Raw genomic sequence first — 17,396 nt, forward strand, 5'->3', positions numbered from 1 at the left:
CACACTTTTAATGGCGGTCTGCTTTAACGTGAGATTTAAATTTTGCCCACAGTTAAGCCTTGCAGGCATTGATTCTTCCCCTAAAGCAAACAAACCAATTGTTTTTTGCTGGTATTAACTCACAGCACTCTCGACCCTTCTCAACCCAGAACAATTTCATTCATTTGGGCAAGTTTAATCATTAAATAGGTTGGTAAGTTATACCTGAAAGGCTACACCCAGGGCTTAAAATAGCACAGTGTACGCGTGTGAAAAGAGGCGTGTTGCTCTCGGAAGATCCTGTCCTCTGATTGGACAGTGCACACGCACACTGCTCTATGATTGGATGCTCGTTGGTTAACTGTTAAATGTGCTCTTTTTGTATGTCATTCAATTAGCGACACCTCTGTTGGTTCATTTTATAACATGCAGGACTTGCACAATTGCAAAAATATGCTGGAGAACATCAGAACATATTGTGCTTTTGTGGCAGTACAATATTTTTTTTACTATGCAAAAAAAAGTTTAAAAAAAAATCCCTTGAGAAATGCGTTAAAATATTCAGACCATTTATTCAGTATAAAATACATTTATTTTAATAAACTTTTCTCAAAAGTACAAATCATATGTAAAGGCATCATTGATACAGATAAAGGGAGAGAGAAAGGCAGGTGTCAGCAGTCAGTAAAGTGGAAGAATCACAATCACAATTTCTCTTCCTCTTAAGCTCCAATCTCACCTAGAAATTGACTCATAAGAGGAAGTGGCCAGCGACAAAAAATAAAAAAAATAACACAGAGCTTTCATAGAGTATTTAGTACAGACTGCTCCGAAAACAAACACATCCTGTTTGCTAATACTCCCCATATGCAAACAGCAGTAGGCACAACTTATGTTATACTTACATACATAAACATACAAACATAATAATGACTGTGTGCAGTGAGAACTTTGCTGATTTTTGGAATCATTGTGCGGGTTGAGTTTCATAGTGACAATATACAGAAATCTCTATGTCATCTTAGGAAACACAAATAGTTTCCACCATAGTTAATATACTGTATACCGTACACACTCACTTTGTGTGCAGAAGCCATCACGACGTGGATCACAAGCTATAGCAAATACTTTAACCTGTGATGTTTGGTCATTTAAACACAAATGAATTGCCTGGTCCATGGTTACGGCAGTGAGAGAGCTTTGGCCAGTCGTACCCAGAACCAGGCTTGTGTGCAAGGCCGGGTGTAGTCACATATGGTGAGGAAGCGTAAGATGCTGGGGAACGGCTTTGACATTGGCTTGTACATCACTGGAATTAGTCGTTTACTTTGAGCTCCTGAAACCGCAGAAATAATGAAAAAGTAAGTTACATACATGCTCAGGTATATGTCAGATAAATGAAGCTACTTAACGTAACATAAATGCAACTTACCGGGACAAAGACTGAGAGCAAACTTGGTCTGAAAGTCACAGGCATCACTGTCGAGGTATTCATCAGAAATCACCACCACCATCCTCTTACACCTGCACAATAGTGAATATAGAATTGAGGGAGATTTTGAGACAGAAAACTTTGATTTCTTGATCTCTGGTGTCTTTCTATTTCTAAATTCAAAATGAAACTGTTATTAGGAAAGTTTAGCTTCTTGCCAAAACTAAAACTTTCACGTCTTTTGTATCTGGAAACAATTTAAATTTAAAATGTTTTCCCCCATACAGATTATTAATGGAGCCATAGAAGGTAGAATATATTGTGTTAACTGTTAATATCAGCAGGCCTGGTTCACATCGCACAGACTCCTGGCACACAGAGGTCTGCGGTGCATCACAAAACAAAGTGTTGCATGCCAACAATACCTAAAAAGCACTGGATCACGCAAAAGTGACTGTTCTTTGGCCTCCCTGTTTTTTTTTAACCGGCCAGATAAACTGAACAAACACGGTAAGCACATGTCGATATCCCACCTCTTCTCAATGAGCTCACTAGTGATAGTCCACACACAGGAGCCTGGGAGGACATCTCGGTCGAACACACACAGCTTCAGCCTGTACTCGGTCTGTTCCAGCTCCTTGATCATCTCCCGGACAAACTCAAAGTCCTTCTGGCAGTAGCAGATGAAGGCATCGAACAGCTCAGGAGCACCTGGATTTAATTTAATAAGATAAAATACAACACATATTTATTACCCAAAAGCAAAACATTTGATAAGGAAACCACATGACTCTGCAGGGGACACTGCAGCGTTGCAGCAATGATTGATTAGTCAGATTAGGATTAGAAAACGTGTTGAAGCTTTTCCCCTGCGATGCTTTATCACAGAAAATAAGTGCCATGACAACTGCACTGCAAAACCACACACTTATAATGTTTTTTGCCACCCCATTACATTTAGGTGGTGTGTTTGAAGAACATGACAGATATAATGTTTTATTTTATTTTATTTTTTAGAAGATAGAAACTATTGATTGTTGGTAACCTAAAGTCATTCTAATTATTGAAGATTTATTTTTCATTTTCACATTTCATCTTGCATTTATGCATACTTATAATCGGTTCTCTTGCAGTTGGACAGACAACAGCTGTGCACCCTCCCTCTAACAAGTCAGGTACTTCAACCAACCTTTATTTTATACATTAATCATAACATTTACAACTGCTCAAAGTGTAGTTGACACTAAAACAATCTGACACTGTCTGACAATTTTCTTATAACAAGTTGTGGAAGAAGTAGGGAAATCCTTTACTTAAGCAAATGTATTAATACGATATCATCTAAAGCTCATACAGATACTGACCCTCAGGGTCGTCCTCCAGGGTGATACCAGTCCTCTCTGAGGTGCGAGGGAGACAGCTGTCCACCTCTGGGACCTGAAGTGGGGGCTTCGCATTCTTCTTCTGGTTCTCACAATACTTCCTGGCATTTTCCTCTGGTAGTGAAAAAGATGTGCATGTACATACAGCACACACACACAAATGCATAAGTTTGCATACAATAAGTTGGGGGTTATAGAAATACTGGTGAAATACAGATACACTGGAGATGTTCAGCAAATGTACATTATTATATACAGTACCAGTCAAAAGTTTGGACACACCTTCTCATTCAATGGTTTTTCTTTATTTTTATTTTTTTCTACATTGTAGATTAATATTGGAAGACATCCAAACTATGAAGGAACACATATGGAATTATGTGGTAAACAAACAAATGCTCAACAAACCAGAATATGTTTTATATTTTAGATTCTTCAAAGTAGTTGAATGAGAAGGTGTGTCCAAACGTTTGACTGGTACTGTATATATATATATATATATATATAAAATCGTAGGTTAGTCGATTTTGCAATATGTGAATCACTTCCTGAAGTAGCTACAGCTGTATGCTATACGTTTGCACGTCTTATGTCGTGTACTTTGTACCAGTGACATACGCATTTAAAGACGAAAGTCCAAATGACACCAACGAACCCATCAGAGGACGCAGATCCTCCACGATGTCTCTCCGCTCCACCTCCTCCAGGATTGACAGCAGCTTCCCGACCGTCGCGTCCGTGGAGCGGGCCTGCCAGCCCTCCAAGATCGATTCGGTGGGACTTCTGAAGCCCTCATAGTTCTTTATCTCCAGGTAAATGAAGCCCATGGACTCCGCGACAGCCATCCAGTCCGCGGCCACTGCGTTTCTGGGGTTTAAGTACAGTGCCAACTGTTTACGCACATTCATATTCAGCGCAATGAGAGGGATCGTCCATAAGTCAATTTCTGAATCGACGCAAGCCATGTTCGAAAAGTTTCCGGAGACTTCAGAACTTTAGTTGAAATACGAACAGGGAAACATTGTAACGAAAAACGGCGTCCCACAGCCTACCTGTCAACAGGAGGAAGTGATGAAAAATGCTGCGTACTGCGTCACGCAGGGGAGGAGAGTCACTGTTTACTTTCAGACACCAGTGTCCAAAACGTGCACTTCCACAAGTCTATAGTTGTTATTTTGGTATGATCGGTTTAGTGACCGGATACTGGAGGAATATATGTATTATTATATGTATTATTGATGAGTGAAATGGCTCGCAGTAGTGTAGAACTACAGGAACATTTGGGTGGAAATAGTGTTTCTGTTCCCTTTTCTTGCATGCTACATTCATAACTAAAGGCTCTACCTCCTTCCTTTAATCATATGCAACATAAAATGCAGAAAAATGTGGAAATGACCTCATTGCATCACAAAATCACATAACAAAAACTATTTATTTACTTTTGCAATTTTATTTTGTAACTGCAACAGATTGGCTACCTCTTAAAAAGAATTTAAAAAAAAGAAAATAAACTGTTTATCCAAACAGACATAAGAAGACAGCGAGGAAAATCTATATGCACAAGACCATCAGCAGATAGATGTTCCACTGCATCAAACTAAAACCCACATTGTGGCTTTATCAGTTGCTGCCGTCTAACAGGAAACCAGTCCATAAAAGGCACTTTATGGGGACTATTTTTCTCAAGAACTGATGGCATACGTGTAGATCAAGTGTACAAGCAGAACATGCATTTCCTCAAATCCTCATCAGACAACTTCCCTCAAATCAATCCGACAGTGCGCAACACAGATTTTTTACAGCAACAGTCCAAATTTGCGTCACTGGAGCTTCCATCCGTCCACGTGTTCAATGTTTGCTTTCAGAGAGGTCACAGGTTTTTGCTTTTAGAGAAATAGAAATCAATGCCTCTGTCACGATGCTGTTTGGGAGTGTGAGAAGCGCCCTTCTTTCCTCTTGGTGAAGGCCCTGTGCCACTCTGACAAAAAACAGGAAAACAAACAATTTACTTTACTGTGAGGGTTTAAAAGAAGATAGAGAGGCAACATAATAAGTATTTAGATCCCTTACTTATGTATAAATACACCATTACAATTAAAGTCCTGCATTCAAAATCATACTTTAGTAAGTTAATGTTGCTGATGATTAACCTGTACTTAAGTATCAAAAGTAAAAGTACTCGTTCTGCAGAAAAATGGCTCATGTGAGTGACATATTATAATATATGACATTATTATAAGTTTATAACATTGATTTTGTATTAAACAATTTGAGAAGTTTAAAAGGGAAAAGGGTTAGTTTGTACGGAGTGGGAAGCGAAAAAAAGGTTGGGGAACCACTGGTTAAATATCAAACAATACATTGTATTTACAAGCTTATCATGTATTGTTCTGGGTTAAACCAATCAGATAAATGTAGAGGAGTAAAAAGTACAATATATCGCTCTGTAGTGGAGCACAAAATTGTACATAAAGTAAGTGCATTACTTGAGTAAATGTGCTGTAAAAGGATAAAAATAGCTGTCACAGCAGCAACAGCCATTCATACTATCCACTTCCCTTTTCTCGGACACTCACTGGTTTCTTGTTAGCGTGTCTGCTCCATTCAGGTGCCATGACGATGGGGGTGGGGTAGGTCTCACCAAGGGACACATGGGCATGCGACAGCGAAGCAGTGCTGAGGGTCCAGGGCGTGTGAACGTCAGCTCCCTTGATCCCCTGCAGCTCAGGAACCCACTGCCGCACATAGTCGCCCTAAAGCAGATGCACGTGCAACCAAAACCCATCGGTGACCGAAATCTCCATATCACAGCTTTCTGCACATTTTCCTGGTTCCATCACCATCGTGTGACAGCAAACAATGATGAACTCCAAGCAAAAGGCAAAAGGGAAATGAAAGTAACTATTCATGCTTGTTTCCAAACTTACATTGCCGTCGTAGTCGAGGCCTTGCTTTATCATGTTGAACTTCCTGTTCTCTCTGGGGTCATTTCCTATGCCAGCGCTGTACAGCCAGTTGCCGTAGTTGCTGCAGACATCATGGTCAACCTTTGGGGGAAAATTTAAAAGTAAGAGGGCAATGCTCTTGAGTATCATCATCTACACATTAAAAAAGATTCAGGTACAGCTAATCCACAACATGTCAATATATAAATAAATGTATCACATGGTTTAAAAATACAATTTATTATTTTGAAAAGTTAAAACCGTCTTAAATCCTACTCACCAGAAGGTATTCAAACAACTCAGCTCCCATCCTCCAGTCCAGGCCCAAGTCCTTTGTGAGGAAGCTAGCAACATTCTGCCGCCCCCTGTTGGACATAAAGCCTGTCATTGCCAACTCTCTCATGTTGGCATCCACGAAGGGCACTCCTGTTCGTCCCTCTGTAATTAAAAAAATGATACATATATATTCAGATACACTGTACATATAATTTCAATGCACCTCTTTAAAGACACTACTTGATTTGTCAATAAAAAATATTTTGTGAACGAGGGAAAAATGGTGCAAACCTTTCCAAGAATTGAACAGCCTCATGTCCTTTTTCCATGGAACCGATTTCTCTTGAAGTCCTGAGATGAAATTACCACAAGCTTTACATTAATTTATAGTGTGCTTAAAAAATAAATCTGTTTAAAACATTTGCTTATTTTACCTTTGATCTGAAACAGTCTGTTTCCATACTTGACGCCTACAAACTTGAAGTAATCCCTCCACAAAAGTTCAAAAATGACCCTGAAAGACAGCAATGAAGAAAATGTTGTATTAGCTGTGTCTAAATAGTGTCCTATGATAGAGTAGATTTTATTTCTATTGTTTTGTACCTCACTCATCTCCAGACTCACCAGTATGTGCTCTGATTGGCTGTTCGCTCCCTCTCATACTGCTGGATCTGATGATAAATATACCTGGGTGAAATGCAACCCATCGCCAGCCTGCAGGATGCCAGAGGAGCACCGTTAGTGATGTATTTATAGGTACAGAACATTAAACTCTAGTAAGCATTCAGCAGTAGAGGAAATTATGCAAACACACTCACCAAGGTGCAAATTTAGTGGAATAATCTGCACCAATCAAGCCATTACGAGTCTCCTTGTAGGTTGCAACTGCATCCTAAAAAAAAGAACACATATTTATTACACTTATAATACATCATTATATGTTTTTCTTTTTTGACATTTTATAAGCAGCAAACTAGTGCATGTTTGTAATGAAAGTTGTGCTCACAGTGTCCCAGAAATAGTGTTTGAGTCTGGCCAGAGCATGACTTTCACCACCACTGCAGGGGAAAGCTGAGCGAGGATCAGCCAAAGGCTCTAGAGGAATATAACAAGAGAACAATTTCAGCATCCAAATGATTTTATACATGTTAAATTGTCCCCGATGTGCATTAAGACACGCAGAATCATAAAAGCTTAGTCTTGTACTTGGAAATCATGCCGGTCTGCTTGCTCTCCGGCACTTAATGAGGAAATCTGTGCACAGCAGTCTGCCTATTGAATTCTGAAAGCAGCAGCAGTGTCTATTAACTTAATAGAGGTGCTGCATAAAATGAGCAATTTGTGCTTCCTTATTGCCAGCAGCATGTACAGACATTTATGCAAAAGTCAATTTAATAAGCACATAAAATAAATACACATGAATTTATCATAGTGATACTGATAGACATTTCAGCAAAATCACAGAACACAAAGACACAAAGGGAAAGTGCAAGATAGTATGAATTAATCCAATTTGGATCTTGCAGATAATACATTATGCACCTGTCTGTTCCAGGTCCTCTGCTGTAGGAATGGCTCCTTCTTCCAGCCCTTTTGGGAGAGGCTTTAGCTGCTCTGGGGTTGGGAACAGAGGCCTCACCCTGCTCTGGGTCTCCACTGCCTTCCTGAACTGAGTGTACACATCAGGCAGCCTAAACAAACCAGGAAGAAATGCTCTTAATCTACATCTCCCACAAAACTGCCAGAATCAAAAACAGGACGTTAAGCAGAACATGGACGCTTTGTCCCAGGAAAGCCATATCCTCTCTCACCTGGACATGTGGTGAAATGGAAGATCATCCCTGTGGTACAGTGTCGACCCCCAGCAGGTGTGAACTTTGACATTCATCTGTGCGCAGACATCCTTCACTCGTTTCTCGACGTTCAGTTCTTCCGAGGTCACCTGGAACATGAGCGCATGAAGTAATAACCGTCAATATCACTTGCATATTCAATAAAGACGTGATCATTTCAATAAGAGAAAGACTGTTTGAAACTACCTCCTCATGAAACGCCACAGTGCTGACAGAGCCCAGTTGCTTGATGAGATCTGCAACTACCTCCTCTGGCTTTCCCCGTCTCACCACGAGGTTGCTGTCACACACACATAAAAACAAACACATACACACGAAATAAGTCCCAGACCATGCAAGCTGCATCCTGGGTAGAGAGCTCGCAACTTCCCCCTCACTGACCTGAAATAATGATGGCAACAGTGTGTCAGTGTGTGCCAGACCCAATGTTAACATAAGCATATCCTTCTATAAGCTCAGGTGTGTCCTGATCCTGTTACATCAATTAAATCCTGGAAAGCGGAGGACATGTCTGTACAAAGTGTCTGTGTAATAATAACATGATGCATACATTTATGATCACTTTTAAATTTTGTAAGGAGATTGTTGGTTTTTAATTCTAGAACAAAGACAGATCTACACTGTGGAGATATTCAGCAACATGAATAGAGCAGTAGAAGACACATACATTGAGGTTATAGACAGGAAACTAGTCAACGAACAGCTGTTTAGTTACCTGCCCTTGGTGAGCATTGTGTTTCTAAGGTCCCTGATACTCTCCAGTAAGAAGCGCAGGCGGAAAGGCCCAGTCTTTGGTAGGTTGTAGTTGTAGGTTCCCACATAATGTCTTGGGTCGAAGCAGTACAGTGGGACAATGTACTCTGCATTTCTTTGAGCCCAGTGGAAAAGCTGCATGTAAAGAGTACAAAGTAAAGGATATCTTATCAGCTATTAGAAATAGTGACCATGACCTAATTGCAGCAAACGCTTTAAAACTGTGAATTTAATTATTTGAGCAAACTGTGTTGATACTACAAATGTGGCTGCTGTCATTGCACAGCTTTAGTTAAGCAGCTGATATTAAAAACACATAACCTTGAAATCTAAATTGCTGTTTTAGGGACATTTAAAGTAAACAACTGCATTTTCTTTTAAGTTGGGAAAAATGCCGTCTTTTATTTTGAAAAATTGCAAACCAGAAGTCGTGCATGTTGATGTCAACATTCTCCAGTATGGCTGACTGAAATAATGTAGTTTTTTTGTCTTACAAAGCTAGAGGATATAGGGCAGGATTGGTACATTTAAAATATATATATATATATAATGTGTGATTCTTGATTAATTCTAAATTCCTGGTCATTTAACTGTGAAGAAGAGGCTTTAACAGACACGTTTACTTCATGGTTAAATAGGATCTCTGGAGTTATATAACGACACATCTCATAACTGTACAGGCTCGTGAGAGATTCATAAACTCACCTCATTGTCGTGGAGACGCAGGTCGTTTCTCAGTAGACATATGACTGTACGGGAGGCAGACATACTTATGGGTTACAATGTAGCAGCAGTGCTCGGACCAGAGAGCCGCTCTGCCTCAGTGCCTGCTGAGCGTGCAGAGTGGCTACGTCACGTTTTCAGACACGCTGTTACAAAACATCAGGTTTTGTAAGGTGGCTGTTCTGCAGCTGCCTCATTGCCTAATTGTATTGCAGATTCTGTTTGTTAATTATTATCTTATTATATGTGAGCTACTTTTTGCTAAAGGAACATTTTGAATGTAGAACGACTTGTATAACAGTATAACAATAGTATTTATACAGTGTAGGATTCCTGTTTACTTCCTATGTTTACTTCTGCTTCCCCACCACTGTACACACACACACACACACACACACACACACACACACACACACACACACACACACACACACACACACACACACATACATACATACACATACATACAGTTTGGACACATCATTCAATGGTTTTTCTTTATTTTTATTTTTTTCTATATATATATATATAGTACCAGTCAAAAGTTTGGACACACCTTCTCATTCAATGGTTTTTCTTTATTTTTATTTTTTTCTACATTGTAGATTAATATTGAAGACATCCAAACTATGAAGGAACACATGTGGAATTATGTGGTAAACAAACAAATGCTCAACAAACCAGAATATGTTTTATATTTTAGATTCTTCAAAGTAGTTGAATGATATAAGGTGTATCCAAATTTTACTATATATATATATATATATATATATATATATATATATATATATATATATATATATATACACACACTGGCAGGTCCGCCTTATTTATATACTTTTACATGAGGGGGGAAAGAATATTAGAAACACCTTTCAATATAATAAACTCCAGTACACCACCCATAATTCAGTGTGCCAAGTGTGCCTAATAAAGTGGCTAGTGAGTGTATATTAAATCCAGTCCATTTTATTATCAGCTTAAAATTGTTATTGTCCATATGAAACTAAAATAAAAAGAAAGAAAAAAGCAATTGCCAAAGGGGATTTTAAAGCATTAGTGGTATCATCAATAATAAATAAATTAGATCATAAGCTAAAAAAGGAACAATAATTCTTTTTTAGGGGAGAATCAAAACGTTAAACTGAAAACCACATTTTTAATTGGATTTTATATTATATAATAACGTATAAATCAGATACTGAAGTGCAAAAAATAGGTATTAGCTCAGAAGACATAAAATATGATAAGAGTGGATAAAACTGCAACAAAGACTTTCTCGGGCAATGCGATCACAAAAAAACACAATAAAATGACACAGGGAAATAGTCTTAGACCTTGGATTTATTAAGTTAAATGTACAAAAGATCAATGACTTGATACATTTCATGTTTCAAGGCTTTGTCAATAAGACAAAACACACTCTGTCCCAATCGAAAGCCTCCCAGCCTTTTTTCATACAGCCTACCAGCTCTCAACGAGACAATAATACATATTCCTGTCTAAATCACAGTACAATCTACTGTATAATGTAGCTATTTCATCAAATAGATTTGTATATAATGTAAAGAAATTTCATACAAAAGTGCAGAACAATATGTATTTACAGTATAATCTTTTTTTTTTTTTTCTTATAAAACAACTTAAGCAAATCCTGTGTTTGCTCTCTAAAGAACAGCTGCTCACCTTATTAAGAAGCGTCCCGCTTTGGCAGTGAACATTTGTGTTTACAAGCAGATTCAGGTAAGGCACTGACAAGGGTCAAAAAACATTTGTTCGTTCCTTAAGTGCCACTGAATTACAGCCAGCCACGACACCTCCAACATCAAAATCCCCAGTTAAGGTTGCATCTCATCGCCATTTTAAAGAATACAGCATTTAGCTCCATATTTCCACCTTGACCCTTTTTTGGCGACGTGTAATATTATCTCACATGACATCACACAGCGAGAGTTGTGCTGTCAGCTGGTCATTAAGTGATCCATTCATATAGTGTGGAAAGCAAAGTGAAGGCATGGGGTGACTGGATTCATTCTAAAGTTACAAAAAAAATAAATGTAAACGAGATGCTTACTTCAATCTAACTCCACAACTTTTCATAATAACACCATGTGATGATGTCAATGCATCTGATTTGGTCTGTGCATGTCTACCGTGCACGAAGCTGCCATAACATAGAAAAGGCTATAGGGCTCTGAGGTGACGAAACCAACATGACTAATACTGCACATTAACTTAGCCAGAAGTTTCTGCAACGTCTTTGGCCAATTCTTTTTCGATGGACTCAAAGCTCACTGCATGGGAAGCTGGAATGGATGTCACAGACTCCAACAGTAGTGTTGGTATTGCTTAATAGACATTGCACACTGATGCAAAAGTTTGGTTATTTTTTTTCCTTTTATACTACACAATTCTCCTTTACGAAATGATATAAAAAAATGTTTCGAATAGAAAAATATCTCAGTTGATTATCCTGCATGTTGGAAACATTTCAATGCATGATATATCAAAAGTGCAACATTGGCAATCCTTCTAAATGGGGTTCTGAGTGCCATAAAAGAAAGGTAAGGTTACCCTCTAAGATGTTTAAAAAAAAGACATTCTTACTTACAAATTCTCATTGTAAGGCGTTGACAACAATATGTTTACATTTTTCCGGGTGATAATAGAAAAGTCAGAGGCTGAGATGACCTTATATGTGTCATTGTATGTCATATCAAAATATTTACCATCTTAATTTCACACACAGCTTACTGTACTGTCAGATGTGATCAATGTCAACAGTCAGTCACGGTAACATAGCGTCTGGCCCGACCTAAACACCGTTCTGCTGCAGTAAATGAGTGTAAAGACCCAGAAAGCTTGAGAAGTCACTGCTCTCTCACGTCACTTGTTCTGCTCTTGATAGAGGACAGCAGTCTGTAGCCAGTGACACTGCTAAGTGCTTTCTCCTCAGTCCCCTCCTGGGGCAAAAAACACTGCGACGCCTCAGAGGACTCAGGAGGTCTGACAGCAGTCAACCTGGACTCTCACTGAGAAATTTGGGTTGAGCTAGTTGGTGAGAGATGCAGGGGTCCGGACAAGGCAGACACTGGTGATAGATGACAGAGCAGGAAGTTGGAGTGATGCTGAGCCCTGGTGATGGGGGGGGGAGAAGGTGGGGAGGAGGGCCTGGGGATGGGGCGATGCCGGGACCGTGGAGGCCTCGCAGGCAGGGGGAAGGGAAGGGGGGGTCCGCGGGCTCTCAGAAGCAGCCCTGGACGAACGGGTGGCTGAGCAGCACGTCCGCAGTGGGCCGCCACTTCTCCTCCACAAACACCTGCCGCAGGAAGTCTCTGCCCGCGTCGGACACGCTCTCTGGAAGTATGGGCTTCGTAGGCTGGGTGGCGATCTTGAAAATGGCCGCCATGGCCTCGTACTCGGCCCACGGAGGTTTCTGGGTCAACATTTCCACAACAGTGCAGGCGACACTCCTGAGGAGAAAAAAAAAAAACATCCAGGAGAGTTTTTAATCACAGGCACATTAAATATTAGTTCACATGTAGTTTAATGGGTTGTTTCTAACTATTTATGTTTCTATTTACCTTTTCTACAAAGTGCTTTATACACAACGACATGTAATTGACTGTTGTAACTTGCTTTATTGCTGGAAATACAGAATACTTGAATTGAACTGTCGTTGGCTCACTAACAGTACACCACAGCAAAAAAGGATATTGCTACATGCATTGCAACTGCATTATTTACACAACAGAGCATTCTTTTTGAAAATGACCACAATGACGGAAAAGACAAGAGTCTAATGTATCAATAAATATATAACATGGTCATATTTATTTAACTTTATGTAGTACCAGCAGTCATAATCATAGTGCTAGAGCTCCGAGTGCAGAACATGGTAATCTCACCATAAACTTTACACATGTGCTATTTACTGCATTGGATTATATTTTACAGGTTTTCATGTTGATTTATTCACCAACACAAATTTATATTTTTATTTTGTAATTCACATTCATTATAGCATTCCTGTCTTGGTGACTACTATATGTATTACTGTATGTATTGCTTTACCACCCATCTTTATCTTTATTGACGTGTATTTTTCAGCTTGTAATAAATATAACTGTGCTGCAGCTGTCTAATATCCCGTCTGGGCCTCATTACAGCTCCACATGATCCGATTCCTTACCATACATCAGCTTTGCGGCCATAGCCCTCCCCGTTGATGACCTCCGGGCTCATCCAGTAGGGGGTGCCAGTGACGGACTTGATTCCTGTACCAGACATGCAGATGGTCTGGATACGTTTGCTGGCTCCAAAGTCTCCCAGCTTCACGTTCCCCGAGGAGTCTCTCAGGATGTTAGCACCTGGTGGAACCAAACAAAATGAGCTCAGAGTTTTTCAAGGGGTCTCCCGAGGACTCTCAATATCCTTTAAGGGATACTTTGACAGTTTTTGAGGTTCAATGAATGTACTTAAAAGGTGCAGTTACAAAGTGCATGTGCCAGCACTTCAACTGACTGAACAACCTTAGGGGAAAGGTAAACTTTTCCTATGGCTTGACAAGTCTGTGGTGACGGAGCAAGAGTCAAAAGGCACAAATTAAATCAACCGTCTGCTCCACGTGGATCAAACCAGAACACCCTTCCTACTCCTTCTTTAGTCATTTTCCGACATGTCGCTGTGTCTATCCCATTTCCTTCAGGCGCTCCACTTGTTTGATCAGTGACTAATGCACACTCACTCCTACTGTAGGATGGCTGGCTGTAGAATAGAGATTGAGGGCCTAAATAGGTGACCTGTTCATTCCTTAAAGCTGTTCCCACTGTCTGTATGTTTGTTTTTAGGGACTTGACACTCTAATAAATCATGTTAGGGCTTTATTTGGCTCCTTGGAACATTCAATCCACAGACACTTTATAGTTTAATGTCACGGCTGCGATGCCAAGCTCTATCCGAAAAACCACCATGTGCTGACAGCTCTTTTTACTGCATACAGAGGAGCTCTTGTGTGGTGAGATGAGCACACACCGTATATTACAGATGAAGAGCATTTTTAAGTGGAAAATCCCACCCACATATAAACTCTTATAGGGCCGGCCTGTGTCCTGTGAGACCTACTATCTTTTTTTCCCCACCAGACGGTATATTTTAACTCTTCTCGGGGAACAGCAGTACGGGCAGCCAAACTTAAGCCTTTCCATCCGGTGTTGGACTTTTTTTAGACTGGCCGATTTTACCAGCATGAAGCCTAATATATCTCAAAGGGGAGTTCAAAATAGCACTTTTCTTTTTCCAGGCTCCTTCTGTAGACGTTGAGTAACCAAATGAGGAAATGTCAACCAGAATAAAATGAATGAACCGGGAGTCTCCTCAGCAACAGCATGAAGAAAGACTGTTTACACACGGACGGCTAAGTCTGCGTCTCGTGTGTGTGTGTGTGTGTGTGTGTGTGTGTGTGTGTGTGTGTGTGTGTGTGTGTGTGTGTGTGTGTGTGTGTGTGTGTGTGTGTGTGTGTGTGTGTGTGTGTGTGTACCGGTTACAAATCCAATTATAACCCTATCCTGACCTTAGCAGGCTGGCTGTTTCTGTTACCTTTGATGTCTCTGTGTACAATCATATTGCTGTGCAGGTAGGAGACTCCTTGGAGGATCTGCCTGGTGTATCTCCTCGTCACCTTCTCTGTCAGGGCCCCGTAGGCTTTTAGCTGGTCCTTTATTGAGCCCTGGAGAGACAGCAACAGAGAGAGAGACAAACAGAAAGGCAGCGAGAGAGTGAGTGGAAGGTTGAGAAATGCATTCATGATTTTTATATTGGCTGTAAACTAATATTGTCACAGCTGTAGCTTAAAAAATTATAGAAGATCTGCTTATAGAAGGAATATTTGCGTGCCATCATATGTTTCCAGTTGGAGCAGATTTATTTTGTTTTACTAGGAAAGGGGCCCCTGAGTACAAAAACAAGTGTACAAACACAGAATGTGCTGACAGATTTTGATTCCAAACACCTTCGATGTCCTGCATTTCTTTTTCATTTCCTGTTTTCAGTTCCTCATGAGGAAATCACAGGAGCAAAGATCTGATCCGGTAACACCTGGGACGCAGTGTAGGAACTCACACAGTGCAAACTAAACTTCTCCCTCTTCACTTTCAGCTGTTTGCCAAGACACCTCAACGACTCTCTGGCTCTCAGAGGGACACTTGCCATCATCCCTGTGGGCGACTAAACTGTTATCGGTCAGCCACAGCAGTGCAGCCGTGCAGAGCAGTCACACACACGCTTGGCTGTGTCGACCTCCTCTATTGCAATCTGCCAGAAAACTACAGCGAAACATAAACATTTCCAGTTTCCAGACAATGTGTGACTAAGACACTTTACAGCCCTCAGAAAAAAAAAAGAGCCCAGGAAATATTAAAACCAGGCTCAGGGACAGGGTCCACAGGCGACAGCGGCTCATTAAGGCGCTCATTATGTCAGAAAAAGATCTCATAAACTGAGCAGTTCTGCTGACATCAACCTCTAAAGACATGTTTGTTGACGACTGCTGACGTCAAAATAGTTTTTTCAGCAGATGGAGCCAGAATGGGTTTGATTTGATGTTTGTCTTTCAACGTCTGTGTAGCTATCTCTGCAGCATGACATTCTGACTTTTAGCCACAACTTCTTAACTGTTGCATCGCTGTTCTACTACATGTGATTTATAAAAGTGTTACTGTATTCAAATGAAAAATGCCCTGCAGAATACGCACCCCAGGCATAAACTCCACAAAAATGGTGAGTTTCTTCTGTTCAAGGTCCCGAAGACAACCGTAGTACTGTACGATCCGCTCATGACGCAGATTCTTCAGGAGCTGAATCTCACACTCCAGAGCATTCACCTCCTACAGCAAAAAAAAAATATGTTACAGTTATGAAAAGCATAGATGCATTCAAATATATAGCATCTTTAATCTTGAATCTTTAATCACTGTGTTTTGCCACAAGTCTATGACTTATTCCAAACAGGTTTGAGGTGAACTCGCTCACCTTGCTGGTTTCTTGACAGTCGGTATCGAAGGGCACCTGCTTGGCGGCCAGCTCGCGGCCTGTGTCGGCGTCATAGCAGAGGTAGACTTCCCCGAACGCCCCGCGGCCAAGGAGCTTTCCTTGTCTCCAGTTGACTGGCGCCCGCGGAGCTGCAGAAACAAGACACCACATGATGAAAACCCTCCAGTAATTCATTTGGTTTCTAAGCCCCCAGAGGCAGACAGATCCACTGTGATATACTGATTTGAGAAAACACTGAAGCATGAACCAAAATCCGCCCGCAAGAGCCGGCTGCAGCTCGCACAGCAACCTCACCAATACCAGACGTCAAAAAATCAACCGCAGGGTCGTTAAATAATTCCCACTGCAGACCCTCTCAGATGGGGAAACCCCTGATAACTGAGTAAAACCACGCTTTCAGAGAGAGCATCTCAACAACTCTCATCTTCACAAGCACAGACTCCGAGACTTTGTTATGGTATTAACGGGCCTCTTTGTGGCCGGGTTAGACAGTTTGGTCTCGTGTGGGTGAGAATGAGAGCGGAGACGTACACGTCAACCACAGACTGCTGAGCTGAGCTTGTCTCATGACAAAGACAAATTCTGGGCAACGCATCGTGTGGACTGGAGGAGGACAGATGTGATTAGTGAACATGTGGATGGATGATGAGGGGAGTGGGAGTTCTGCCTGCTGTGACATACAGTATTACTGTACATTAATTGTACTCCCTCTTACTACTAAGAATTTAAACATGTTTGACAGTCATAGAGAAGAAATTATCCTTCTTTTGTATTCTTGTATCATCACTGTTTGACTCTTTCAGCTTGAACAACTAAGTCACACATTTGAGAAAACTTTCCCTATAAGTTTTTTGTAATTTATATTTTTGTGATGTTCCCAGAATGCCTTTAGTCAAGGGCTGAGTATCATGTTAAAATGTTTGATAATAGGCTGAGAAAATCCCTGAGTTTCGGTACCGATAAGATACTTATTTTAGGGCCTGACTTCTCTAAATGTCAATTT

General features: G+C 40.5%; 3 protein-coding genes across 5 annotated transcripts in view; all 3 read right to left on the bottom strand.

Moving 5' to 3' along the window:
- Positions 1–541: 541 nt before the first annotated feature.
- On the bottom strand, positions 542–3,891 carry myd88 (MYD88 innate immune signal transduction adaptor). The gene is made up of 5 exons (XM_054622570.1): positions 3,449–3,891; positions 2,776–2,907; positions 1,945–2,122; positions 1,412–1,503; positions 542–1,315 (listed from the first exon to the last, which is right to left on the bottom strand). The coding sequence occupies exons 1-5, from the start codon at positions 3,756–3,758 to the stop codon at positions 1,161–1,163; spliced, it is 867 nt and encodes a 288-aa protein (XP_054478545.1). The 5' UTR covers positions 3,759–3,891; the 3' UTR covers positions 542–1,160.
- Positions 3,892–4,245: 354 nt separating this feature from the next.
- On the bottom strand, positions 4,246–9,466 carry cry-dash (cryptochrome DASH). Its single transcript, XM_054623091.1, has 14 exons — positions 9,326–9,466; positions 8,583–8,755; positions 8,054–8,147; positions 7,826–7,956; positions 7,557–7,705; positions 7,021–7,109; positions 6,833–6,906; positions 6,639–6,728; positions 6,449–6,528; positions 6,306–6,365; positions 6,019–6,176; positions 5,721–5,840; positions 5,370–5,546; positions 4,246–4,771 (listed from the first exon to the last, which is right to left on the bottom strand). Exons 1-14 carry the CDS (start codon positions 9,386–9,388, stop codon positions 4,664–4,666), a joined length of 1,566 nt encoding a protein of 521 aa, XP_054479066.1. The 5' UTR covers positions 9,389–9,466; the 3' UTR covers positions 4,246–4,663.
- A 2,010-nt stretch (positions 9,467–11,476) lies between these two features.
- The window catches only part of map3k22 (mitogen-activated protein kinase kinase kinase 22), a 36,409-nt gene continuing 30,489 nt past the window's right edge, over positions 11,477–17,396 (bottom strand). For all 3 annotated transcript variants that reach the window (XM_054623016.1, XM_054623018.1, XM_054623017.1), the window contains 5 exons: positions 16,373–16,521; positions 16,096–16,227; positions 14,942–15,071; positions 13,536–13,713; positions 11,477–12,816 (listed from right to left, as the gene is read on the bottom strand). In XM_054623016.1, the coding sequence (XP_054478991.1) occupies positions 12,588–12,816; positions 13,536–13,713; positions 14,942–15,071; positions 16,096–16,227; positions 16,373–16,521 (818 nt within the window). In that variant the 3' untranslated portion in view covers positions 11,477–12,587. The remainder of the gene's footprint in view (positions 12,817–13,535; positions 13,714–14,941; positions 15,072–16,095; positions 16,228–16,372; positions 16,522–17,396) is intronic.

The sequence above is a fragment of the Anoplopoma fimbria genome, chromosome 21, assembly GCF_027596085.1.
Source record: "Anoplopoma fimbria isolate UVic2021 breed Golden Eagle Sablefish chromosome 21, Afim_UVic_2022, whole genome shotgun sequence".
Lineage (NCBI taxonomy): Eukaryota > Metazoa > Chordata > Actinopteri > Perciformes > Anoplopomatidae > Anoplopoma > Anoplopoma fimbria.

Bases quoted from the DNA above. Each gene is read 5' to 3' on its own strand.
- cry-dash (XM_054623091.1), bottom strand. From the start codon at position 9,388: ATGTCTGCCTCCCGTACAGTCATATGTCTACTGAGAAACGACCTGCGT. The intron at 7,110-7,556 runs GTGCATAATGTA...ATATTCCTCTAG, and splicing joins AGAGGACCTGGAACAGACAG to AGCCTTTGGCTGATCCTCGC. The intron at 5,841-6,018 runs GTGAGTAGGATT...TTTCCCCCAAAG, and splicing joins AGTTGTTTGAATACCTTCTG to GTTGACCATGATGTCTGCAG.
- myd88 (XM_054622570.1), bottom strand. From the start codon at position 3,758: ATGGCTTGCGTCGATTCAGAAATTGACTTATGGACGATCCCTCTCATT. The intron at 2,908-3,448 runs GTTCGTTGGTGT...TTTCACTACCAG, and splicing joins GGATCTGCGTCCTCTGATGG to AGGAAAATGCCAGGAAGTAT. The intron at 2,123-2,775 runs GTCAGTATCTGT...AATTAAATCCAG, and splicing joins CCTGGAGGACGACCCTGAGG to GTGCTCCTGAGCTGTTCGAT.